Source organism: Furipterus horrens, unplaced genomic scaffold (assembly GCF_987537825.1).
Source record: "Furipterus horrens unplaced genomic scaffold, mFurHor1.1.pri manual_scaffold_3, whole genome shotgun sequence".
Classification (NCBI taxonomy): Eukaryota; Metazoa; Chordata; class Mammalia; order Chiroptera; family Furipteridae; genus Furipterus; species Furipterus horrens.
This window is the reverse complement of record NW_028327173.1, coordinates 94,075,765-94,096,969: the sequence shown is the minus strand read 5'-3', so window position 1 is coordinate 94,096,969 and position 21,205 is coordinate 94,075,765. Positions and strand designations below refer to the sequence as shown.

General features: G+C 40.4%; 1 protein-coding gene and 2 pseudogenes across 4 annotated transcripts; 2 read left to right on the top strand and 1 right to left on the bottom strand.

Moving 5' to 3' along the window:
* The first annotated feature begins 2,625 nt into the window (after positions 1–2,625).
* LOC150015517 (uracil phosphoribosyltransferase homolog pseudogene) lies at positions 2,626–3,159 on the top strand (annotated as a pseudogene).
* Positions 3,160–5,044: 1,885 nt separating this feature from the next.
* On the top strand, positions 5,045–6,274 carry LOC150015516 (transcription factor Dp-2 pseudogene; annotated as a pseudogene).
* A 1,055-nt stretch (positions 6,275–7,329) lies between these two features.
* TMEM14C (transmembrane protein 14C) lies at positions 7,330–20,982 on the bottom strand. Of its 4 annotated transcripts, XM_090269880.1 has the most exons (6): positions 20,927–20,982; positions 19,883–19,953; positions 19,487–19,563; positions 17,483–17,584; positions 8,386–8,473; positions 7,330–7,471 (listed from the first exon to the last, which is right to left on the bottom strand). In XM_090269880.1, exons 2-6 carry the CDS (start codon positions 19,903–19,905, stop codon positions 7,414–7,416), a joined length of 348 nt encoding a protein of 115 aa, XP_090126006.1. In that variant the 5' UTR covers positions 19,906–19,953; positions 20,927–20,982; the 3' UTR covers positions 7,330–7,413. The 4 variants fall into 4 exon arrangements, with proteins under 4 accessions (XP_090126006.1, XP_090126003.1, XP_090126004.1 ...); XM_090269877.1 differs by lacking the exons at positions 7,330–7,471; positions 8,386–8,473 and adding an exon at positions 16,112–16,626; XM_090269878.1 differs by lacking the exons at positions 7,330–7,471; positions 8,386–8,473 and adding an exon at positions 16,112–16,626 and having other exon boundaries at positions 20,931–20,978.
* Positions 20,983–21,205: the final 223 nt, after the last annotated feature.

Sequence of the window (21,205 nt, the reverse complement as noted above, 5' to 3'; positions counted from 1 at the left end):
TTAAAATATTACATTTGTGCCAATTTCCCTTCCCTCTGTTCCCCTTCACCCGGTGGCCCCCCTCCCTCCAGTTGTCCCCCCCTTTTAGATTATGTCCATTAGTTGTGCATACAGTTCCTCCCAACCTCTCTCCGTCTATTCCATTCCCTCCTACCATGATCCCCAATTCCTATATCATCTCCCTCCCTCTCCCCACTCCCCCTCCCTGTTGACCTCCCCCCAATATGCTTCCCGTACCCACAGTTCCTTTTCCACTCTCATTGCCTGTTTAGTTTGCCTTTGTTTCATCTCCCTAGCTTCTGTTTTTTAAACCAGTCCCTTTAACATCTCATATAACAGTGGTTTGGATCTAATGAACTCTTTCAGTTTTATTTTGTCCTGGAAACACTTTCTCTGTCCTTCTATTCTGAATGACAATTTCGCTGGATAGAGTATTCGTGGTTGTAGGTTTTGGATTTTCATTACTTTGAATATTTCTTGCCAGTCCCTTCTTGCCTGTAGGGTCTCCCTTGAGAAGTCAGCTGATAGTCTAATTGGGACCCCTTTGTACATAATTCTTTTCTTCTCTCTTGCTGCTTTTAAGATTCTCTCTTTATCTTTAATTTTTGACATTTTGATTATAATGTGTCTTGGAGTGGTTCTCCCTGGGTCCAGTCTCTTGGGAACTCTCCTTGCTTCCTGGACCTGCAAGTCTATTCCCTTCCCCAAGTCTGGGAAGTTCTCCTTTATTATATTTTCACTCAATTTTTCAAGTTCTAGTTCATCTTCCTCACTCTCTGGCAAACCAATGATTCTTATGTTGGGCCTTTTATAGCTGTCCCAGAGGTTTCTGATCCTCTCATTGTTGCTTCCCATTTCCTCTCTCTGCATTGGTTGACTGCTTGTTCCTTCTCCATATTCCAGTTTGTTGAAATGAACTCTGGATTTTTTTTCCTCACCATCTGTCTCGTATGTGGTTTTGTTCTTTTCGTTATGAATGTTTTTCGCTTCTTTCTTATCTTTTTCCTGCTCTTTTGTGAATTCTGTAAGCCACCTGATAACAATGGCCCAGAACTGAGCCTCTGACAGGTTTCTTATCTGTTCATCTGTCAGGTTCTCTTATCTGTTGCCTGGTGAGCTGTGCCACCGGGATTTCTATAGTTGTCTGCCTCATTTTGACAGATGCGTTTTGTTTTCTTGGGCCGGCTGTAGGGGGCAGTGCCTGTGTATGCGTCACAATTCAGCGACCGGCGCCTGTCCGCGACCTATTTCGCAGCCCTGTGGTGCTTTCTTTGGGGGCGGGGGTCCAAGATGGATTCACACAGTTATTCAGCTAGGAGACCGGGATCCGTCCTCCCGCCCCCCTGGGCCTCACTGTTCAAGGCGATGTGGTGGCTGCTTTCCCCAGCGCTGGGGTCGCGCACTGCCAGGGGCTTGACTGCAGCCGGGATTTTTTGCCGCCCCGCCGCTGTCCCAGGTGCGACCGCAAACAGCGCTGCCCTCTTTAACTCTTACCTGCCCAAATGGCACCGCTGGTTTATAACTTCATATGTTGGGCTTCCGTGTAGTTTTATTTTCTGGAATTTCTAGTTATCCTTTGTTTTGAAGTAGTTGTATTCCTCTCTAGTTGTAGAGGGAGACCTAGCGTGTCCGTCTAAGCCTCCATCTTGGCCGGAAGTGTAAATGTTTAATTTCTTTGTATTATTAATTTATATCTCATTTCTCATTTTATTGCTTTGTCTAGTGTTTCTAGAACAATGTTGAATATTGTCTGTGATAGCAGCAGCTTATTATTTCTAACTTTAACATAAAGCCACAGGAGCAGATAAAGGGTAGCTGACAAAAACCTATGGCAAATAATATGCTTGAATCGATAGAAGCATTTATATGAATGACAGAAATTCATTGTGTTCAGACTGATACCTAATTTTAAAATATATGAAAAAGTTCCCATTCATAATAAAACTATAAAATATCCTAAAGTAATTTAATAGAAATGCAAAGAACTAAATGAATAAAACTCTAAAATACTGCTTTAAGATATTCAAGAAAAAATTTAATTAAATGAAGGGACATATAATTTTCCTGGATTGAAGAGTACTTATTTTAAAACTCTGAATTCCTCCCAAATTTACCTATAATCAAAATCCCAAGTAAAATTTAACATTAAAAGGCCTAATTCTGGATTTATCTAGAAAAGTATGTAAAGAAAAATCTGAAGAGTAACAATGACACATCTGCCCTACCAAATATAAAAACTCACTGATACAATTTGGCACTGAGACAGAAGATAAGTAGATCTATGAAGAGACCAGAACCCAGAATCAGTACCAAATATGGAAATTCAGTATCTTGTTGGATACACCATTCAACAAACAATACTAAGGGTAATGGCTTTTTTTTTTTTTTTTTTTTTTTTTGGAGAAAACAGTTCAGTCATATCCTTAATTAAACCATTCCCTTAAAAATAAAGTCTAAAGGCAATAAAAATAGAAAGGTAAGAAATGAAACTAAAATACTGAAAGAAAATTACAATTTTATTTTACACCCTTGAAATGTAGAATGCTTTCCTAAGGAAGACACAAAATCTGAAAACCATAAAGAAAATGGGATAAATTTGATTCTATACAAAACTGTAATTTCTGCATGACAAAAAGGACCATAACTAAAACAAATAATGGAAAATATTCTATTTTCAATATACATAACAAAGTATAATATAAAGAATGCGTGATGACCACACCAACAAGGTACAAGTATGAAGGAGTGAAATTTGAGAATGGAAATTGTGGGGTCAGCATAATGAGAAGCAGTGAAGCAATGGAACAGGGTTTACAAGATTGCTGTCGATCCATCCATATTGGAAAGATCCTGATTCAGAGTGATGAGGAGACCCAAAGAGCCAAAGTATATTATGCCAAGTTCCCTCCAGACATTTATAGGAGAAAAGTCCTTCTGATGTATCCAATTCTCAGCACTAGAAATACTGTAATTGAAGCTGTAAAGATTCTTATAGAAAATGGAGTTCAATCCAGTGTTATCATCCTACTCAGTCTGTTCTCCACTCCTCATGGTGCCAAATCAATCATTCAAGAGTTTCCAGAAATCACAATTTTAACCACATAAGTTCATCCTGTTGCACCTACACATTTTGGACAGAAATAGTTCGGAACAGACTAAGTTATTGAAGGAAAATTAATCATCTTGTGTAATATTAGTTATATTTTGAGTTTCTACATGTTTTACTGATTCCCTTGAGGAATGGCAAAGAAAATTGTGTTAAAGATGCTTTGTAATTTTTAGAAGTAGGTATAGTAAAAAGAAAATATTTAAGGTTTAAAAAAAAACACCTCAGACCAATACAGTCACAGACCAATAAGAAAAACAAAAACAAAAAACAGGGATAAATATATGAACAGGCAGTTCACAGAAAAAATATATATCACCGGTCAATAAATGAAAAGATGCCCAATAACTCATAACAAAATAATTCAAACAATTAGGTATTTTGGCTTAGGTCACAGGTTGGCAAGCTGGTCAGTGAGCCAAATCCAGTCCACTGCCTGTTTTCGTGTAGCTGGAAAACTAAGAATTTTAAAAATCAACAGTTTAAAAATAAAAGATTACTAATTTATATGTGAAAATGACTTTTTTTTTGGTGTGCCACGGGATTCTAATTAGTTTGTGTGTCATGAGATGAAAAAGGTTGAAAACTGCTGCCCTAAATAGAAATAACTAGTCCTTTTTCTGTGCCTTCACGGTAATGTGTATCTACCTCTGTTATGCATTTATTTGTATATTGCCTTTGTTTACATGTCAGCCTTCACAAGATTCCATGAGGGCAAGCTATGGTTTGTTCTTTTTCTTCTAGGACCCAGTACAAATTTAGGACAATGACTACTCAGGAAACTGCTGAGGAAGAAAGCAGGAACTTGGCAAGGGCACTTGGCAGGGCTGCCTGGCAATGAAGACTCCCCCAGCTGTGGGCAGCCTTAGAACTTTCAGAGCTGACCACTGGTGATCTCTTAGATCTAAACTAATTCGCTCCTTCAGGGAACTTGGTCTCATGTTAGAGCCCCTTCCCTAGAAATGAAGGCCAAAATTGATGCCCTTTAGAAAGACTACAGATGAAAAATCAGGGTCACCATTGTGATTCAAAATCACATCCACAGAAGCCTGGAAGGATGGCAGCTTTAGATGGTCTGTGCCCTTAGTTGCTGGCAGCCAAGTATTAGTGTGCGTGTGTATGCACATGTACACACATGCATGTGGCTGGGTTTGGAGGACATAAAATATTGACAAGGATTATTAAATACATATAACTGTATTTTAAGTAGTGACCACGACAACTACCAAGGGCTAGCTTAGAACCCAAAATAAGTCTTCTGATGAACTAACATAGAATGAGTATTGCTTTTTTGTTTAAAACAATCTTTTGCCATGCCCCAGCTCTTACAGTTCATAATTCAAACATTTGCGGATAACAAGTCATGACTGATGTTCACTTCTACTGGGCCCTCACACAACAGAGTTTTGGGAAACAAGCATAATGATGAAGGTTAGCTCTGTAAACGTACACTATACAAACAGCTCTTCACTGCTCAGGACACCCAGGCCACCTGTGGGTGTTCCGACCTTTGTAACACTAACCACATCAGTTGGTTTTCTCCCAAACATATTTCCCTAAAAATCAATTTTTAAAATATCAACGATAATGCTCTACTTTATTTTGTCTATTTTCCCTAAGACTATATAGGACTAATATCTAGAAGATCATGATAATGCAATTCACCAAGGCATGAAATCATACCACAGATCAATGAACTGTTTGTCAACATTACTGTCTTTATTATTTAAACAATGAATTTGGTGTAATTATATAATAAAAGTCAATTACTGACTATGGAACAATTTTTTATTTAAGTATTTGCAAGTATGTGACATCAAACACTAACCCTATCACTATCTGTAATTATTAACAGCAGTATGTAAGAAAAAGACGTGGACATAGAGTGGTGTTGTTACTAGAGTAAGAGGCCTGCTTCTTCAGACCAAGTAGCATTTCATTTGCTGCATATCCAGTTTCCAGCACCAACTTACCAACAAAGATTTTACCAAAAACCTTAGGACCAATAAATGAGAATGTTGGACCCCAAATGACTATAAGTACACCCCAGAGACTAACCAGTTCAGGAAGTGTTCTGTTTGGGAGTCCATAATACACCCCTGCACCAGCAATGGTCACTCAGACACACATAGAAGCTGCTGGCTGGGTCCCAGGTGATAGAAAATGAGCTAGCGAATTTACAGACTGATTTTTCAGAAAGTAAAAGCAGCAAAAAAAAAAAAAAAAAAAAAAAAAGATAAAAAATGGAAAAGGCTTGAGACTTTTTTCAATGAAAGTACGAGAAAGTTCAGTGGAAAGATACATCATATAATGCAGTCACTGATGAGCTGGTATCAGAGTTCACCAATTCAAGTTATCACCTGGCAGCTGATTCAGCTTATGACCAGAACATTAAGCTGAGAGTTTATGACGCTTTAAATGTGCTAATGGCAATGAACATCATTTCAAACAGAAAAAAAGCAATCAAGTGGATTGGCCTGCCTACCAATTCTGCTCAGGAATGTCAAACCTAGAGATAGAGAAACAGAGGCTGATAGAACAGATAAAGCAGGAGCGAGCCCAGCTGCTAGAGTTCCTGTAGCAAATTGCTTTCAGAAACCTAGTACAGAAAAATCAGCAGAACCAGGGCTCTCCAGCTCTGAACTCTGCCATTCAGCTGCCATTTATAATCAATACAAGCAGGAAAAGTCACAGACTGCAGCATCTCCATTGACAAGTTTTAATATCTTCAATTTTGACACCTCTGAGATCCACAATGACACTGAAGTACTGAAGCGGATGGAAATGTCCTTTGGCCTAGAATCAGGCCAATGCTCTCTGGAGGATCTGAAACTTGTTAAATCACTGGTGCCAAAGGCTTTCGGTTGTATCAGATATCGTCACAGGGCCTTCTTGGGTAAATCAGTAACTACTTTTGAACTCAACCCAATCAGTTCCGAATTTTGACCAGACCCCCTGGGGCCACCTTATCCCAGTCAAGTGTAAACCAGGGGTTATGCTTGGATGCTGATGTGGCCTTAGCAACCGAGTAGTTATTTGGCCCACAGTCACCAGTCCAGCAGTGTGGCCTCTCACTGCTCTGAATCCCGAGGCGAGACCCCCTGCTCATTCAACAATAAGACAAGGAAGAAGAGAAGGAATCCTCCCTGGAATAAAGACAGGACCTAACCAAGAAAGAAAGAAAAAGACCTGGAGTCTCAGTAAGACAAAAAGCACAGTGAGTCACTGCTGTAATGGAGCTGTCCAAAAATATTTAGATCCTGGTTGCATTAACAGAAACACATAGTTGAGAATACAGTGCTCTAGTCACAGCCCCTGTGCAGAGCTCTGGGCATTATACTTGAATGGGCCCTGGCAGACATACCATATAAAATGAGGATGAGAAAACAAGGACTCCTTTCTAAATCCAACCAATACCAGTTAAGCTGGAGGTAAGTAGCAAATATCCCTTCATTTTTAAAGAGAAAGAAACCAAAGGAGTCCAGAATGAGTTAATTCTTAATGCTGAAAAAAACAAAGTGAACTGAAAATAAGTTGTATACAGTTAATGTGTCCAAAGTAGAGACTCACCTAGGTAATTCAAGTTCCAGATAGGTCTTTTAGTTTCACATTCACAGATTAACTAGTTAACCAAAACTTTATTTTTTCTTTTTATTACACAGTCCTAATCTTAGAAATTCACACTATGGGTCATTTTCAAAACCAGCTTCAATCCAATGTGTAATCAAATAACTTCCCCTGGTTCTTAAATTTTTCAAAATGGGTAATTCCTATATAAAATATTTCTCAAACTTTCATTTTCCTCATTCTATGTTCAAAACAGCTCTGGCAACAAAGACACCATAGAAAGTATTATTTATAGTAAACTTTATTTCCATTGATATTTCCTTTAACATAATTTCAAAGTAGGTCTGTGCTCTAATATGGGCAAAAGAATAGATATCCCAAATCTCATAAGATTTTTTTTTTTTTATAATGTTCCTATGTAGGGTGTGAGGGGTTTCATGGCCCCCAATGTTGACACCTAACATTTCACCCTTTGAGACTTTCTGTAAAAATACATAAAGAAGAAATAACATCAACATATAAGAATCAAATTATACGAGGGCATTATAACAATAAACTCTTATGTTATACGCTACCCATCTCTTTAGGGTTGTAATAATAATGACGGATATTTTTCTCTGGAAAGTTCAGTTTGTTTAAGTAAAATGTCAGCATATGTGAAAATGCTGCACTTATTTCTCTTAATATACTAAACGTAGTGGAAGTTTTAAAATTCTTCAAGAGTCCAAGCTGGAACATGACTATGACTGATGGGGTCTATTGAACACACTAATTCCAAGTTTGGCAACCATCAGCAAACTGTTAAAAAATAAACAAAAAGTCAGGTAAAGAAGAGAACAAGCACTTGACTATTTTTTTAAAGGATTAGTTCTCTGCATCTCTCATTGCATAGTGAAGAGGTGTCATGGCAAAGGAAGCAGAGATGAAACTTCTGTCCCTGCAGGCACTGAAGGAAAACGAGGCCAAGGGTCAGTCTTGTGCTAAGGTGTTAAAAGTACATGTGAGCTGGAGTTCCTAATCCTACTACCAATAATTCAGAGATGAGAAAATTGAAGGCTGGAAAGACCAAGGCCTCCCCATGGTCACAGCTAGCTAATGGTCTATCTGCAGCCTCCTAATTTATTGCTCTTGACTTTGGTCTACATTGATTATGAAACATTTTGCTTGACAGCATCATAACTATGACCAAACGAGCAAAGTCACAGTTGTAAGTAACCATTTCTCAAAACATTTTTAAAAATGTTTTAAATGTCTTTATTATGCTTAAGGACTACAGTTTTTTTAAAAATCTGGTTTGGATTTTATAATCAGTTAATTAGAAAATAGGCATCAACAGAAATTCCCTTCTAGCAAAGCTTTCAATAATAAAGGGCACCCATACAACTAAGAAATGTGGAACCCGCACTGAATAAGCTGCAGTCATGCTTTGCACTGAAGCTTCTTCCTCCGCAGGGAGGAGCCAGGATGGACCAGAGAGCAAATGTGAGAGCAAAACTGTTTCCAGAGTGAATGAATATACTTACTTCACTTTCACATTACATCAGCTACTGTTTATGCAGCCTTTCCTATTTGTGTATGTATAATACTAAATTATTTCAGTTGGTGCCCAGCATCAAGTACACTGAAGCAAGTAAATCTGTGTGTGTACAAAGTATGATGAGCATTAAACGAAAATCTAAACTGGTGAAGAACAGCAATAGAACAGAAAGTACCTGGCACCAGCAATTAAGCCTGCAGGCATAAACTTTCCAGAGTGGTAGAATCTCATGCCCATAATGCCAGCCAAGGTTCCAGATGTAGCTGATGGGAAAAAGAGGCAAAGATCATTACATCTTATATTTGGGGGAACTGAAAGAAGTAGCCAAAGTCCCACTCATCTTTCAAGGGCCATACCCCATCTCATGCCTCCCAAGTTCAGGGAGCTTCATGACCACTCCCATCCTATGAGACTAAGCACAAATACTAGAATACAAGGCCCTCACAGCCTGGGCCCAGTCAGCCTTTCATGCCTCATTTCCTACCACTCTTCAGACATAAATTTCTTAATTTTCTCCAAACTGCTTTTGGGTTTTTTCCTCATATTTCTTGACAATTCTATTGGGCTGGCCATAAAGTTCATTTGTTTCTTCCATAAGATGTTTCTAGTAGCACTTAGTTGTCTTTAACTTCATTTGAAACAATTTTGTTAAGACTGTATTGTGACAGCTGCCATATTAGCATGCATTTAAAAAAAGAAATCAAAATTGGTGAATGTTTGTGTAGCCATTTTAATACTGAAGATTTTCATACACAACATTTTCAGCATATTATGCTTTATTTCAAAAAAGGTAAAAACTCAACTAAAACATGAAAAAAAGATTTGTGCAGTGTATGGAGAAGGTGCTGTAATTGACTGAATGTGTCAAAAGTGGTTTGCGTAGTTTTGTGCTGGAGATTTCTCACTGGACGAGGCTCCATGGTCGAGCAGACCAGTTGAAGTTGACAGCAATCAAATTGAGACATTAACTGAGAACAATCAATGTTAAGCCATGCAGGAGATAGCTGACATATTCAAAAAATCCAAATCAATAAAATTAGCAGTAAAAATGAAAAATGTATCCTTTATTTTACAGAAAAAACTAAACAGGCTTTTTGGCCAACACAGTATTTACTGTGTATGCGCTTCCCACTCAATATCTGTTAAAATACCCACTATATGCCATGCACTGCACTGGATGCTGGAGAACACATCAAAAAGGTCTCTGTGCTACAGTTTTTCAAGTTTGATGGAACAGAGTTCTAAGAATCACACAAAAACTTAAGTATAACTTGTGTTACAGGTACAATTAATGCAATATACATAATAGAGAGATCATGAAAAGATTTGCTAAGGAAGTGAAGATTGAGCAGAGACCTGAAAGTAGCAGTTAATAAGCTAAAGAGGAAGGAAGCATATTCCAAGCAAAGGGAAACCCTGTGATGAAAGGCCAGTATGGTGCAGAAATCAACATATGACTAGTGACGAAGACAGGCCAGAGCTTAGAGGGCTTTGACGGCCATGTTAGGGATTGTGGTCTTCATCCTAAGAGCAAAGAGAAGCCATTAAAGGACATTAAATTGAGTTACATTCTGAAAACAGAATTTAATCTGTATCACAGAGAGCAAACTGCAGGGACACTAAAGCATGCAGGGACACCAATTAACCCTTTTGAGTGCCAACGTCGCAGTGAGCGATGCTGACAACTTTTCCCAAAAGTACCAGCGTCGCTCCCAGTGACTCTTTTTTCGATGGCTATAAATGTAAATAACAATGGAATAATTCGTATTTTATGTTTTGTTCTCTTTTTTTTGTACCTCAGGTTATATATTGATATAACTTTTTCTCATGTTGATCCAAAATTTGAATTTTTACGCTTGTTGAAATACTGACATAGTTATAATTTTTACTTACATTTTAAAGTCCTTTTAATTTCATTTTTCTTTGCAATAATTGTCAAAACTCTATGCAGTGTGCATGATATGATGCTTTATGTGTATTTGGATGAAAGAACACTAAAGTTTTGGAAGAAGGTTGTGATTAATGTATTATCAAGAATACTACTGAGAAACAAGATGGCGGAGGAGTAAGTGGAAGCTACACTAACTTCCTCCTAGAACTAGTCTGGATTTACAATGTAATTTTGGAGAAATCATCTGGAATAACGAACCGAACACCAGCTGGAGAGAAGTCTTATAACCACGGAGAGACAGAAAAGGCCGCTACATCACAACGTGACCGGTAGGGAGTGCGGAGACGTGGAAGGGCTGGCTGGGCTCCCACGGGTGGCAGCTGAAGGGGCTGAGAAACAGCTCAGCAGCCGGGGATTCCCCCTGAGAAGGGCAGGGTCTAAACCCCCAGCTGGGCTTCCCAGCCTACAGCGACAGAGTGGAAAGTAAAATAGTATCAGCTGTGAAAAGCGAAAAGCCACAGGCTTTCTTGCTAGCCAGAGAGAAACAGCAGGAGAAAAAGAGCTCTTAAGTGGATCACATACGAAAATATTTTGGCCACCACTTACCCTGGGCTCAAGCAGAGGGAAGGCAGAGAGGGCTGGAGACACCTGGGGAGAATTTGGCACGGTGGCTTTGAGGGGAGAACTGGAGGAGCAGCTGACTGGGTCCCAGTGCTGACTCATCCCCAGTACTGCGGGTAGACCATTCCCCTCCAAGTGGCGTCAGCCTGAGGGGAAGCAAAAGCCCTGCCTACAGGAATTAAGCTGCCACACCCACAGTCCTTAAGCCTGACAGCTAATCACAGATTGAATAGATTAACAATCAAAGAAGACAGACAACAGCAGTAGATCCCTGGAAGTCTCCAACAGGCTGCCTAGGGCCAGACTGGTACATGATCTGACGCCACCAGAGGCAGATCCAGGAAGTGCAGATCATTCCAAGAAGCACCAACAAACAATAGGAGTCAAAAAAATGGGGAGACAGAGAAACAACCTCCCATCAAAAGGAAAGGTAGAATCCCCAGAAAGAGTGCTACATGAAATAGAGGGGAGTGAACTATCAGATATGGAATTCAAAACATGGATTATGGAGAAGCTGAATGAGCTCAGCGGAAACTTCAAAGAACTCCAGAAAAACTACAAGGAACTCACAGAAAATTACGTGAGCATGAAAAAGGACATAGAAGCTATCAATAAGAGCCAGGAGGAAATGAAAAATACGATCTCTGAATTGAAGAACACAGTAGAAGGAATTAAAAGCAGGCTAGAGGAAGCAGAAGATCGGATCAGCGAGCTGGAGGACAACCTACACAAAAACTCCCAGACAATGCAACAAAATGAAAAAAGACTGAACAAGACTGAAGAGGTTCTAAGACAGCTGCAGGACAACATGAAACGTAATAATATCCGTATCATAGGAATTCCAGAAGGAGAAGAAGAAGAGCAAGGGATAGAAAACCTCTTTGAAAAACTAATGACAGAAAACTTTCCTAACATGACGAGAGAAAGAGTCACGCAAGTCCAGGAAGCACAGAGGGTCCCAATGAAGATGAACCCCAACAGGCCCACTTCAAGACACATCATAATTAAAATGCCAACATTCAAAGACAAAGAGAGAATCCTAAAAGCAGCAAGAGAGAAACAACTAATAACATACAAGGGAGCTCCAATAAGGCTATCATCAGATTTCTCAGCAGAAACACTACAAGCCAGAAGGGAATGGCAAAAAATATTCCAAGCAATGAAAAACAAAGGCCTACAACCAAGAATACTCTACCCAGCAAGGCTTTCATTCAAAATGGAAGGTGAAATAAGGAGTTTCCAAGACAAAAGAAGGCTAAAAGAATACATCTCCACCAAACCAGCATTGCAAGAGATGCTAAAGGGTCTGCTTTAAGAAGATGAAGAAACAGAGAGACAGAGAGGAACACGAGTACAAAGGGGGAAAATGACAATGAATAAGTACTGAAAGAAAGAAGGAACTTCTACCATTTGCAACAACATGATTGGAACTAGAGAGAATTATGCTTAGCGAAATAAGCCAGGCAACAAAAGAAAATTACCTTATGCTGTCACCTGTTACAGGAAACTAATGAACAACACAAACAAATGAGCAAAATTGAACCAGAGGTATGTAAACAAGGAATAAACTAACAGTAACAAAGGGGGAGATGGGAGGGAGAGAAGGGGTAAGAAGGGGAAGGGTCTAGTCAAAGAACATGTATGAATGACCCATGGACATGGACAACTGGGTGGGGACTGACTGTGGGGGGGGACAGGGTGCAGGGAAGCAAGAGGGGGAAAAAAAGTGAGACAACTGTAGTGGAAAAACAAACAAACAGAAAATTTTTTAGTGGGGGGGGAATAAAAATATAAAGAATAGAAATGCAAGTTCAGTGAATATTAGAAGGACAAGGATTTTCCTTCCGATAAGACAGTCCTACAGATTTAGAGACTTGTATGTGGGTTATGTTACATAAATTAACATGTGTTTTCTGTTTTCAAAGGGCATAAGCCTACAATCTCATTACCTGAGTGATTATCTGTATGCATAGGCCTCACTTAATCCTGTCTGCATTGCTGCCTCCTGAGACTCAATGGTTTGGCTGAACTAAGTGGCTGGGTTGGTGAAGAACGGGGTGGTCTGTGGGCTTCACTTTAAAACTGGTTTCTCTTTTCTATCCTAATGGCTTGGACAGAAAAAGCCCAGAGGCCTGAGATGGGGGAAACCTAAAATATTTCCCTCAGTCCAAAATAAGTATAATGGGCAAAAGGGTTTTGGGCAGGTGAGATGTACCTGGCACACCTTCCTTCAAAGAAGCCCTTCTTTTCCCTAATGTGGGACATTGAAAAATTAATACCTGTCTTTTGTCATCTAGTGGTTACGGATTAAATGATGTCCTTTAACCCTGTTGCCCCCAGAATACAACAAGGATGCCAGCCTGTCAAACCAAGCATGCCGTTGTCCAGAGACAGCCAACCAACCTGGAGTCTGCACGATCCTTCCCCTTGTGGGAAGGCCACCCTCCCCTCCACATCCCCACTCTTATTAGGGATTTCTTGACCCACGGGTAGGTAGGACGACGACCATGTCCAGCTTGAAGCAGCTAGAGGAGCTCGAGACCTTCATCCATTGTCCTTTATAAGATTGTAAAGGGTCTTAAGTCTGAGAGGGAGGAATTGTTATTTTTTATTGTTAAAATATTTAACTAATTAATTAATTAATTTTAAAAAAGAAGAAGAAGAATATATGAAAGGGTGAGGCAGGAGAGCTTGTATGTACGACCCATGGGCATGGACTTGGAGAGGGGATTGTTGGGGAAGGGGGTTGCTGGGCGGAGGGGAGCAAAGGGGAAAAAAAAAAATTGGAACTATTGTAACAATATAATCAATAAAATATACTTAAAAAAAAAAAAAAATAAAATAGCCAACCACCAGAATTGCACTTTAAATTTGAATATCCTGGACCTGACAGCTTTAACATTTATATTTAAATATTTTTAAATTTTGGTGTTGTACCAAGCACTCAATGTAAACTGAGCATGAATGAAAGATGAACTTGAAAAAAAGTGTGCACTGGAGTGTGACTCAATTACCATTAAATATTAATCCTGTTTCATATTTTTATTTGTAGTAAAAAAAAACATAAGAACCCAGGAATATTTAGAAATTGTTGTTTTTATACTATAAATATCATTAATATCTTTATAGATTTAATTGAAATAATTGTCCTACTGTGTTTGTGTTTCTGTTGGTTCTACAGATTACAAAACATGAAGGGAATTGTATGACTTTAAACTGTCTCACAGAGCATGGAGATCCAAAATGTGCAGCTGATCCAAAAGTTAAATAACTTTCCATGACTGACCTTTCTTATACTTATAAAGAGTGTGAGAATTTGGGTCTTCGAATTATGGGCAGGACCAAATCAAGAGCTCATGACTTTTTCAAGTACAGAGACAATCATGTAGATCAGCAGTCTATAAACTTTTTCTTTGAGGGCCAGAGAATAAATATTTCAGGCTTTGCAGACCCTATGGTCACTGTTGCAACTACTCAACTCTTTCTTCATAGCAAAAGAAGCCATAGACAATTTGTAAACTCTTCAGTGTGGCTGTATTCCAATAAAACTTTATTTACAAAAAAAAAAAAAAAAAAAAAGAATACTACTAAATGCACACATTCTTTCTAAGAAAAATTTTTTAGGTGGGAACAAACCAATGTCTCAAATGAAATTCAATACCTCCATAATAGAAGAACTTGCCAGAGAATGGCATGAGGTTAGAGACACTGTTAAGTCCAGCAATGAAGAAAATCCACCAGGTCCCTCTCACGTATATGGCATAAAGATACCTCCAGAAAGAAAGCTAAGATAGTGTAAGGAATGCTCAACACAGGAAAGAAAAATCAGGTCGAAAACAGTATGTGGGAGATGTGACAAAGGGCTGCACCCAAGATGCATCAATAGCCACAAATGTTAATATATAAACATTTTACTATTATTGTGTTGTTTTTGCATTTCACTTTTGTTTATAAACTGTTTTTCACTGTTGATATCTATTGATATGTCTCTAGTGTGAATGCCTTTGTGTTCATTGTTTTAGTATGTTATGAAGGTGTTTTTTCCAAAAACTTATTCAATATTTGGCATACTTCTTGCTTGTTATCCATGTTGCTATGTGTTTTTTCAAATCATAATCATCGTCGTCGGCAGCCGTCCGTCTCGAGAGACGATGGTGTAGCTTCTTAAGTGTCTATCTGCACCGCCGAGAATGGCTGTGCAGTCCGACTCGGGAGTGACACGGCATCTGTCTCCTCCCGTGTTGGATCGACATCTTGCGATGACGCTGGAGTGTCCTCTCCAGTGGAGCTGAAGCTACAGAGCCTGGGCAGGGTGATATGGAGGGTCTGCTGTTGCCCATGCAGCAGACCCCCCCCTCTCTTCGCAGCTGAAGGGTCCAAGGGAAAGACGGAGTCGATACAGCTTGGGTTCAGGTGCGCCGCAGGAGTTGCCGGTGTTGACTACAACGTCAAACCGCCTTAGGGACTCCGGCTCCGGATTTTCTGTCGGGGTTTACTCCCTTAGCCTTTCCCCAGAAGAGGTATGCCGCAAGGCAGCGGAGGTTTTTTGGAGTCAGAGTTTTCCTTCTCTGATGTACCCTGACTGGAAGATCGAACCAGCGACACTTAGCTCGCAGGCCGACGCTCAATCCACTGAGCTAAACCAGCCAGAGCATAATCATAGGTTTTATATTATGCCATATATTATAATTCAAAAGCCATATTGAAGGAAAGAATTTATTTTTTCTAAAATAATTGTATTAATAAAATAATTTTAATGCAATAAATTTTGCTAAATTGCGTCAAAGAACACTGCTTACAAAAGAAAAGTGTGTTTATTATATCTCGTGAAATTTTCAGCAAATTACTGTGAATAATAATGTTTTTATAAACATTTTTCATAAACTGCATTTCTCAGCAAAATAGCCTGGCATTTCTCACATGAATTTTAGCAATTAACGCATGGCACTCAAAGGGTTAAGAAACTTCCTAAGGGATGCAGGGAGAGGGATGACTGGGATGAGGACAGTCACCATGGAGATAGAGACACTTTAGGGTGTGTTGGAAGCAGTGTTCATAGGACGTGATGAGTTAGAAAGAGGGAGGGGAAGAGTACAATCAAGATCTGAATGCATGGAGAACACCAGAAGACAAAGTGTGTGAGGATATGACGTGAGGCTTTGAAACATCTAGATTTCAAGCAGACAACTATATATATTAAAGCTTGGAGGAGAGATAAATTTGTGAGTCATTTTTGTATTGGTAATTTAAGGCCTGGGCTTCAACGACACTGTCAAGCAAGAAGGTATAAAGAAGATTTTAAAAAGCCAAGCCTTAAGCACTTTAATATTTTAATACTTAATGACCCCCTCCCCCCAAAAAAAAGGGTCAACAAAAGAGAATGAGAAAATAAGAAAAACCAGGAGAGCAAAAAAATGGACTGGTGTACTGTGCTGAGAGCAGGTAACTGGCCAAATGATATGAGGACTGCACTGGATTTTGAAGAACACAGGTCACCGGCAGCCTCAGGGAAAGCTACTTATTTCCATGAACAAAGGGGACAGGAATGGAGACTGAAGTGGGTCAAAAATGTATGAGGTGTGGAAACAGACAGGAAGTATATTTAGAGAAGTTTCTGAAGGGAAAGAAGAATAGAAAGAACTGGAGAAGGAAGTAGGGTCATGAGGTCCTTTCTTTTTTGTGGGTGAGATGAGCACATTTCAACATCAGTAAAAGGAATCCATCTGACCGGTGGACTATGAGTAAGAGCATCAGTGACAGTGCAAAGCTCCAAGAAGGTATGGGAGAAGAGCCCCAAAGCCAAGGTGAAGGGGCTGGCCCTGGAGAGTAGAGAAATAGGACAAGGGAAGGCTTGGATGTCAATGGCATGGACCTTAAGTCCCCATGTGATGGCTGCTGTTTCTTCTGTAAGTAGACAATGAGTGTTATTTGCTAGAGTGAAGAAGCAAGATCACAAATGGGAACAAAAGTCTGAAAGTTACTCTGGAGCTTTACTGAGGGAGGTGTCAGGCCGAGCTAAGAGCTGGGTACCTCCTCCTTCCCTATCACACCCCAAATCAGCCATCCTTCCCAGCCCAAGTAGAATTGTATGAACCACTCTGTTAACATGCTTGTCCTCCCCACCATACTGTAAGGGGCAGAACTGCATGTTTTCTCATGCTGGAGTTTGTGGAGACAGTGAGGAACCCACACTCCTAGCAAACTATCTGACACATGGGTGGAGCTCAATAAAAATGTACAAAAAGCAACCCTGATAATAAGTAATCTTCCCTTCCCTGCACTTCTCACTGTGCTGCTCACAGGGCACTTTAGCAACCCCAGAAACTCACTTTTTATATCCCCAATTAAGGTACAGGCTCCTTGAAGGCGAGGCCTATGTCTTACATGTTCAGCCTACTGCTAAAGGGCTAATGATTTAAAAATGGGGAAAATGCAATATTGATGAAAACTTAACCTAGACACAAAATCCTTCAGTGATACTCCAGCAGACAGTCTTTAGTGGGCAATCACAATGGTTAAGAGATATATACTTGCCTTATACAAGTTTAATACTAATTTCACTGGGTAAATCTAAATTCATGAGGGATGAAAATCTTCCCATATTATGACATAAAAGATAAGCAGAGAACAGCACATTCCCTCAACCCCCATTAAAAAATTTCCCTAGCACTTGGCAGAAGCAACCTGACACATCTCACCACACCTTCGGTACAGTTTTCTGGATAACTGACTGACTGGGAAGATAGTAAAGCTGACATACCTAGGAAAACCCAAATGTTCCTTGGATCCTGAGAGAGCTGATAAGCACCCAGGCCTGCTAAGCCACCAAAGAGGAGCCCAGCAGCCAGCGATGGGACGCTACCTGGAAGAAAGCAAACACATTCCTGTATTATAATGTCAGACATTCATTTCATTAACGGAATCCACCAGACTTCTCTTCCTGACAAAGGAAAATAGGAAAATAGCATAGAGAACTCTCAACACAGTTCGCAACCAAATTCTCAAGCACAAAAATGCTTTGGGGAATTAGCTAAATAGCTCTGATAAAACTACCAGAGAAATCAGGGTAGTAACACAACATTCCTCTTTCCTCCAGTAAAGAGGATACTTCCACCTGAAGCAGTGGTTCTCAACCTTCCTAATGCCGTGACCCTTTAATACAGTTCTTCATGTTGTGGTGACCCCCAACCATAAAATTATTTTTGTTGCTACTTCATAACTGTAATTTTGCTACTGTTATGAATCGTAATGTAAATATCTGATATGCAGGATGTATTTTCATTGTTACAAATTGGACATAATTAAAGCATAGTGATTAATCACAAAAACAATATGTAATTATATATGTGTTTTCCGATGGTCTTAGGTGACCCCTGTGAAAGGGTTGTTCGACCCCCAAAGGAGTTGCAACCCACAGGTTGAGAACCGCTGACCTAAAGGCTCCTACTGCTTATTAAAGCATCCATTTAAGAAACAAAAAATTATGGCAATTGGGGACCAATTGTTTTTTTTTTTTTTTAATTTTTAATTTATTTATTGTTTCCCTATTACAGTTTTCCCACTTTTTCCCCCACTGTTCCCCCACCACCGAGCCCACACCTTCTCCCACAGTCAATCCCCACCTCGTTGTACATGTCCATGTATTTTTTTAAAAGAAAAACTATAATGCCTTTGTATATGCTGTTTGTACCCCTGAAATCAATTCCATATGTGTGAATGTCAGAGATTTTACACATGTACTATATATAGGCAATGCATACTGTATTTTTGTATGTGTGCACACTTATCAAATCTCTTGTATACAGTGGCAGTATTGTAGCAGATCGGAAAATGTTTAATATCTTAGCAATTTTGCACTTTAGTGGCGAGAGGAGGAGGAGGAGGAGGGGGAAGGGAGAAGGAGTAGAGGAGGAGGGCTCCTAAACAGGCCTCATTAACCCATCAAGGACTGTAACTGTCCATGGACAGGACCTTGGGCATATCCCAAAAGGAGAGGGAAGTAGGGTCAGTGAGTTAAAAAAAAAAGATGTGTGTGTGTATGTGTGTGTGTGTGTTGGGGTGGGGATGTAAATAAGGGGGTAGAAATGAGCAGGCTCTCTCATATATCCTGCCTAATTTAATGAGATACTTCAAAAAATGCTATGTGCCCTAGCTGGTGTGGCTCAGTGAATTGAGCACTGGCCTGTGAACTGGGAGGACGCAGGTTCAATTCCTGGTCAGGGCACATGCCTGGGCTGCAGGTCAGGTCCCCAGTTGGGGGCATGTAAGAGGCAACTAATTGATGTTTCTCTCGCACATGTTTCTCTCCATCTCTTTCTCCTTCACTTCCCCTCTCTCCAAAAATAAATAAATAAAATGTTTTTTAAAAAAATGAGTACGTGAAGACTAGAGGTTTCCTGTACATTAAAAGAAGAGCACAGAGAAGGCAGGCACACTGTAGTCAAGGCTAATGTATGGCTGTTGCTGATAATAACAATCTACTACCACCCCTGCCCAGCATCTTTAGATAAAAAAGCAAAAACCAGTAATCCATAAGCAGCTTGGCTGAGCTCAGCCAGATAACACAGAGGCAAGTGCAGGAGCAGCCGCTGCACGAGGAGCTACTACAGGAATCGCTACAGGACAGACAACAAGTCTGCACTCAAGCGAGGGGGCCTAAAGCAAACTTGATTCAAGTAAGACTGCACTTTGGGGATTCTGGGGGCTCACTCTTCACTAGGAACAATGTGACGATCTTAAGAGGTTAAGTAACTACAAACCATACCTGCTTTTGCATAGCCAATGATCCCACCAGAAGCAACCAGTGCTGCATAGCCAAAGCCAATCCAATGTAAAGGCACTCTGAAAACAACAGTTAAGAAATCAGTGCCAACCATGTTTAAAAAAACAAAAACCAAACCCCACAATCATAGAATGGGACTAAAATATCATTACAGAACAATCCCATCACTATAGAAACAAAGCCCAGATGTTAGATGATCTGCCTGAAGTCACACAACTAGTCAGTGGCAGAACTGGGACTCCAGCCCTGGCCTGCATGTCTATCCTCCCATACTCAGCACTGTCCTGCAGTCCACTCTTACAGCCCTCTTCAGATGGGGGAAGAACTCTGGTTTTGAGAGGCTCCTGGCTATCCCACTCCCATTCACTGTGCACTTACAGTGGGTCAGAGTCCTTCGGCATTGTTCTCCTTCACTCAGTCTAGACAGGAGACTACACCCGGGCCTGCGCCTGCAGAGGAGGGGCAGGATCAGAGGTGGTTAGTGGCACAACTGCTTGACGGCCAGAAAGAAGTGGGTCCAAGTTCCAGCTCCACACCTTCATAACTAAGTAATGGGCAAGCTACCTAACCTCCTTAAGCCTGTTTCCTTCATTGTACCATGAGGATAACAATGATACCAATTTCCTGGGGCTGTTGTGGGCATTAATTGGGATAATAGGTATAATAAAAGTGCTGAACCCATCGTTCTTGTAATATTCTCAATTCTAATAACACAGATCCCCAGGAAACTGAATAAAATTCACTGACAGGTTCTATACAAACCTTTTCAACAGTTAATCAAGTTATGTATTACAAAACTGGAAACCAAATACCTTCTGTCCCCTTGATTCAACTATTTTAATTGTCCATGTCAGGGGAGAAGAGTGTTGCTTTTTGCTTTTGCTCAAAGAATCAAACTATTTCAATACTTAAAGTTTACAAAACTTTAAAAAGGTTATTTAGTTGTTGTAGGGGGGAAAGAAGGATAAAATGCAGGAACTCAAGTCATAATTACACTATAAAGACCCTTGTTAAAGCAACTCCTAATCTCTTAAAAGAAATGAATTTGATTCCAGTGAAGCTAAGACTGAAAGCAACACACACCCCTTTCGTCTCCTTTAAACTATTAAATGCGTATACAAAGAGGAAGCTTGTAATCCCACCCAGTCACTCATTCAAAGCGGCACTGAGTCACCGAGATTTTTAAGGAGGTGAAGCAATAACATCTCCAGGAAACTAAACAGTGCTAAAGCATCTGCCTCAAGAACTCAATCAAGGTTTCTTAAAGTCACAACATATTTTGAGGAAAGCAGAAAATGCGCGACTAGAAGGGCAACTACGACGCAAGCTAAAGCTCCCGCCCGGCTTCAGGGGACGAAGGGCACGCGGCAGCAAAGCGTCCTACATAATTCTAAAAACTCAAAACAACTATATAATAGTCACCAACCACCGTGCCGCTTCCCTGCAGGCGAGCTCCGATCGAAGAGGGAACGAAACCTGGGGCGGGGAGTCCGGCGCCGGAAGTGTCGCAACGCAGGATTTGCGTCCCAGAACCAGGCCAGGACGGGGGCGGAGCAGAGCGCGGGGGCGGGGCCCGGGGCGGGGAGGCGGGGGTCCGCGCGAGCCCAGCCTTCGACGCTGCGAACCGAGCTCGCTGTACGCCGGAAACCCAGCGTTGGAGTCAGGTCTTGCAAGAGGCTGGGTGAGTTGGATCGGACCAGT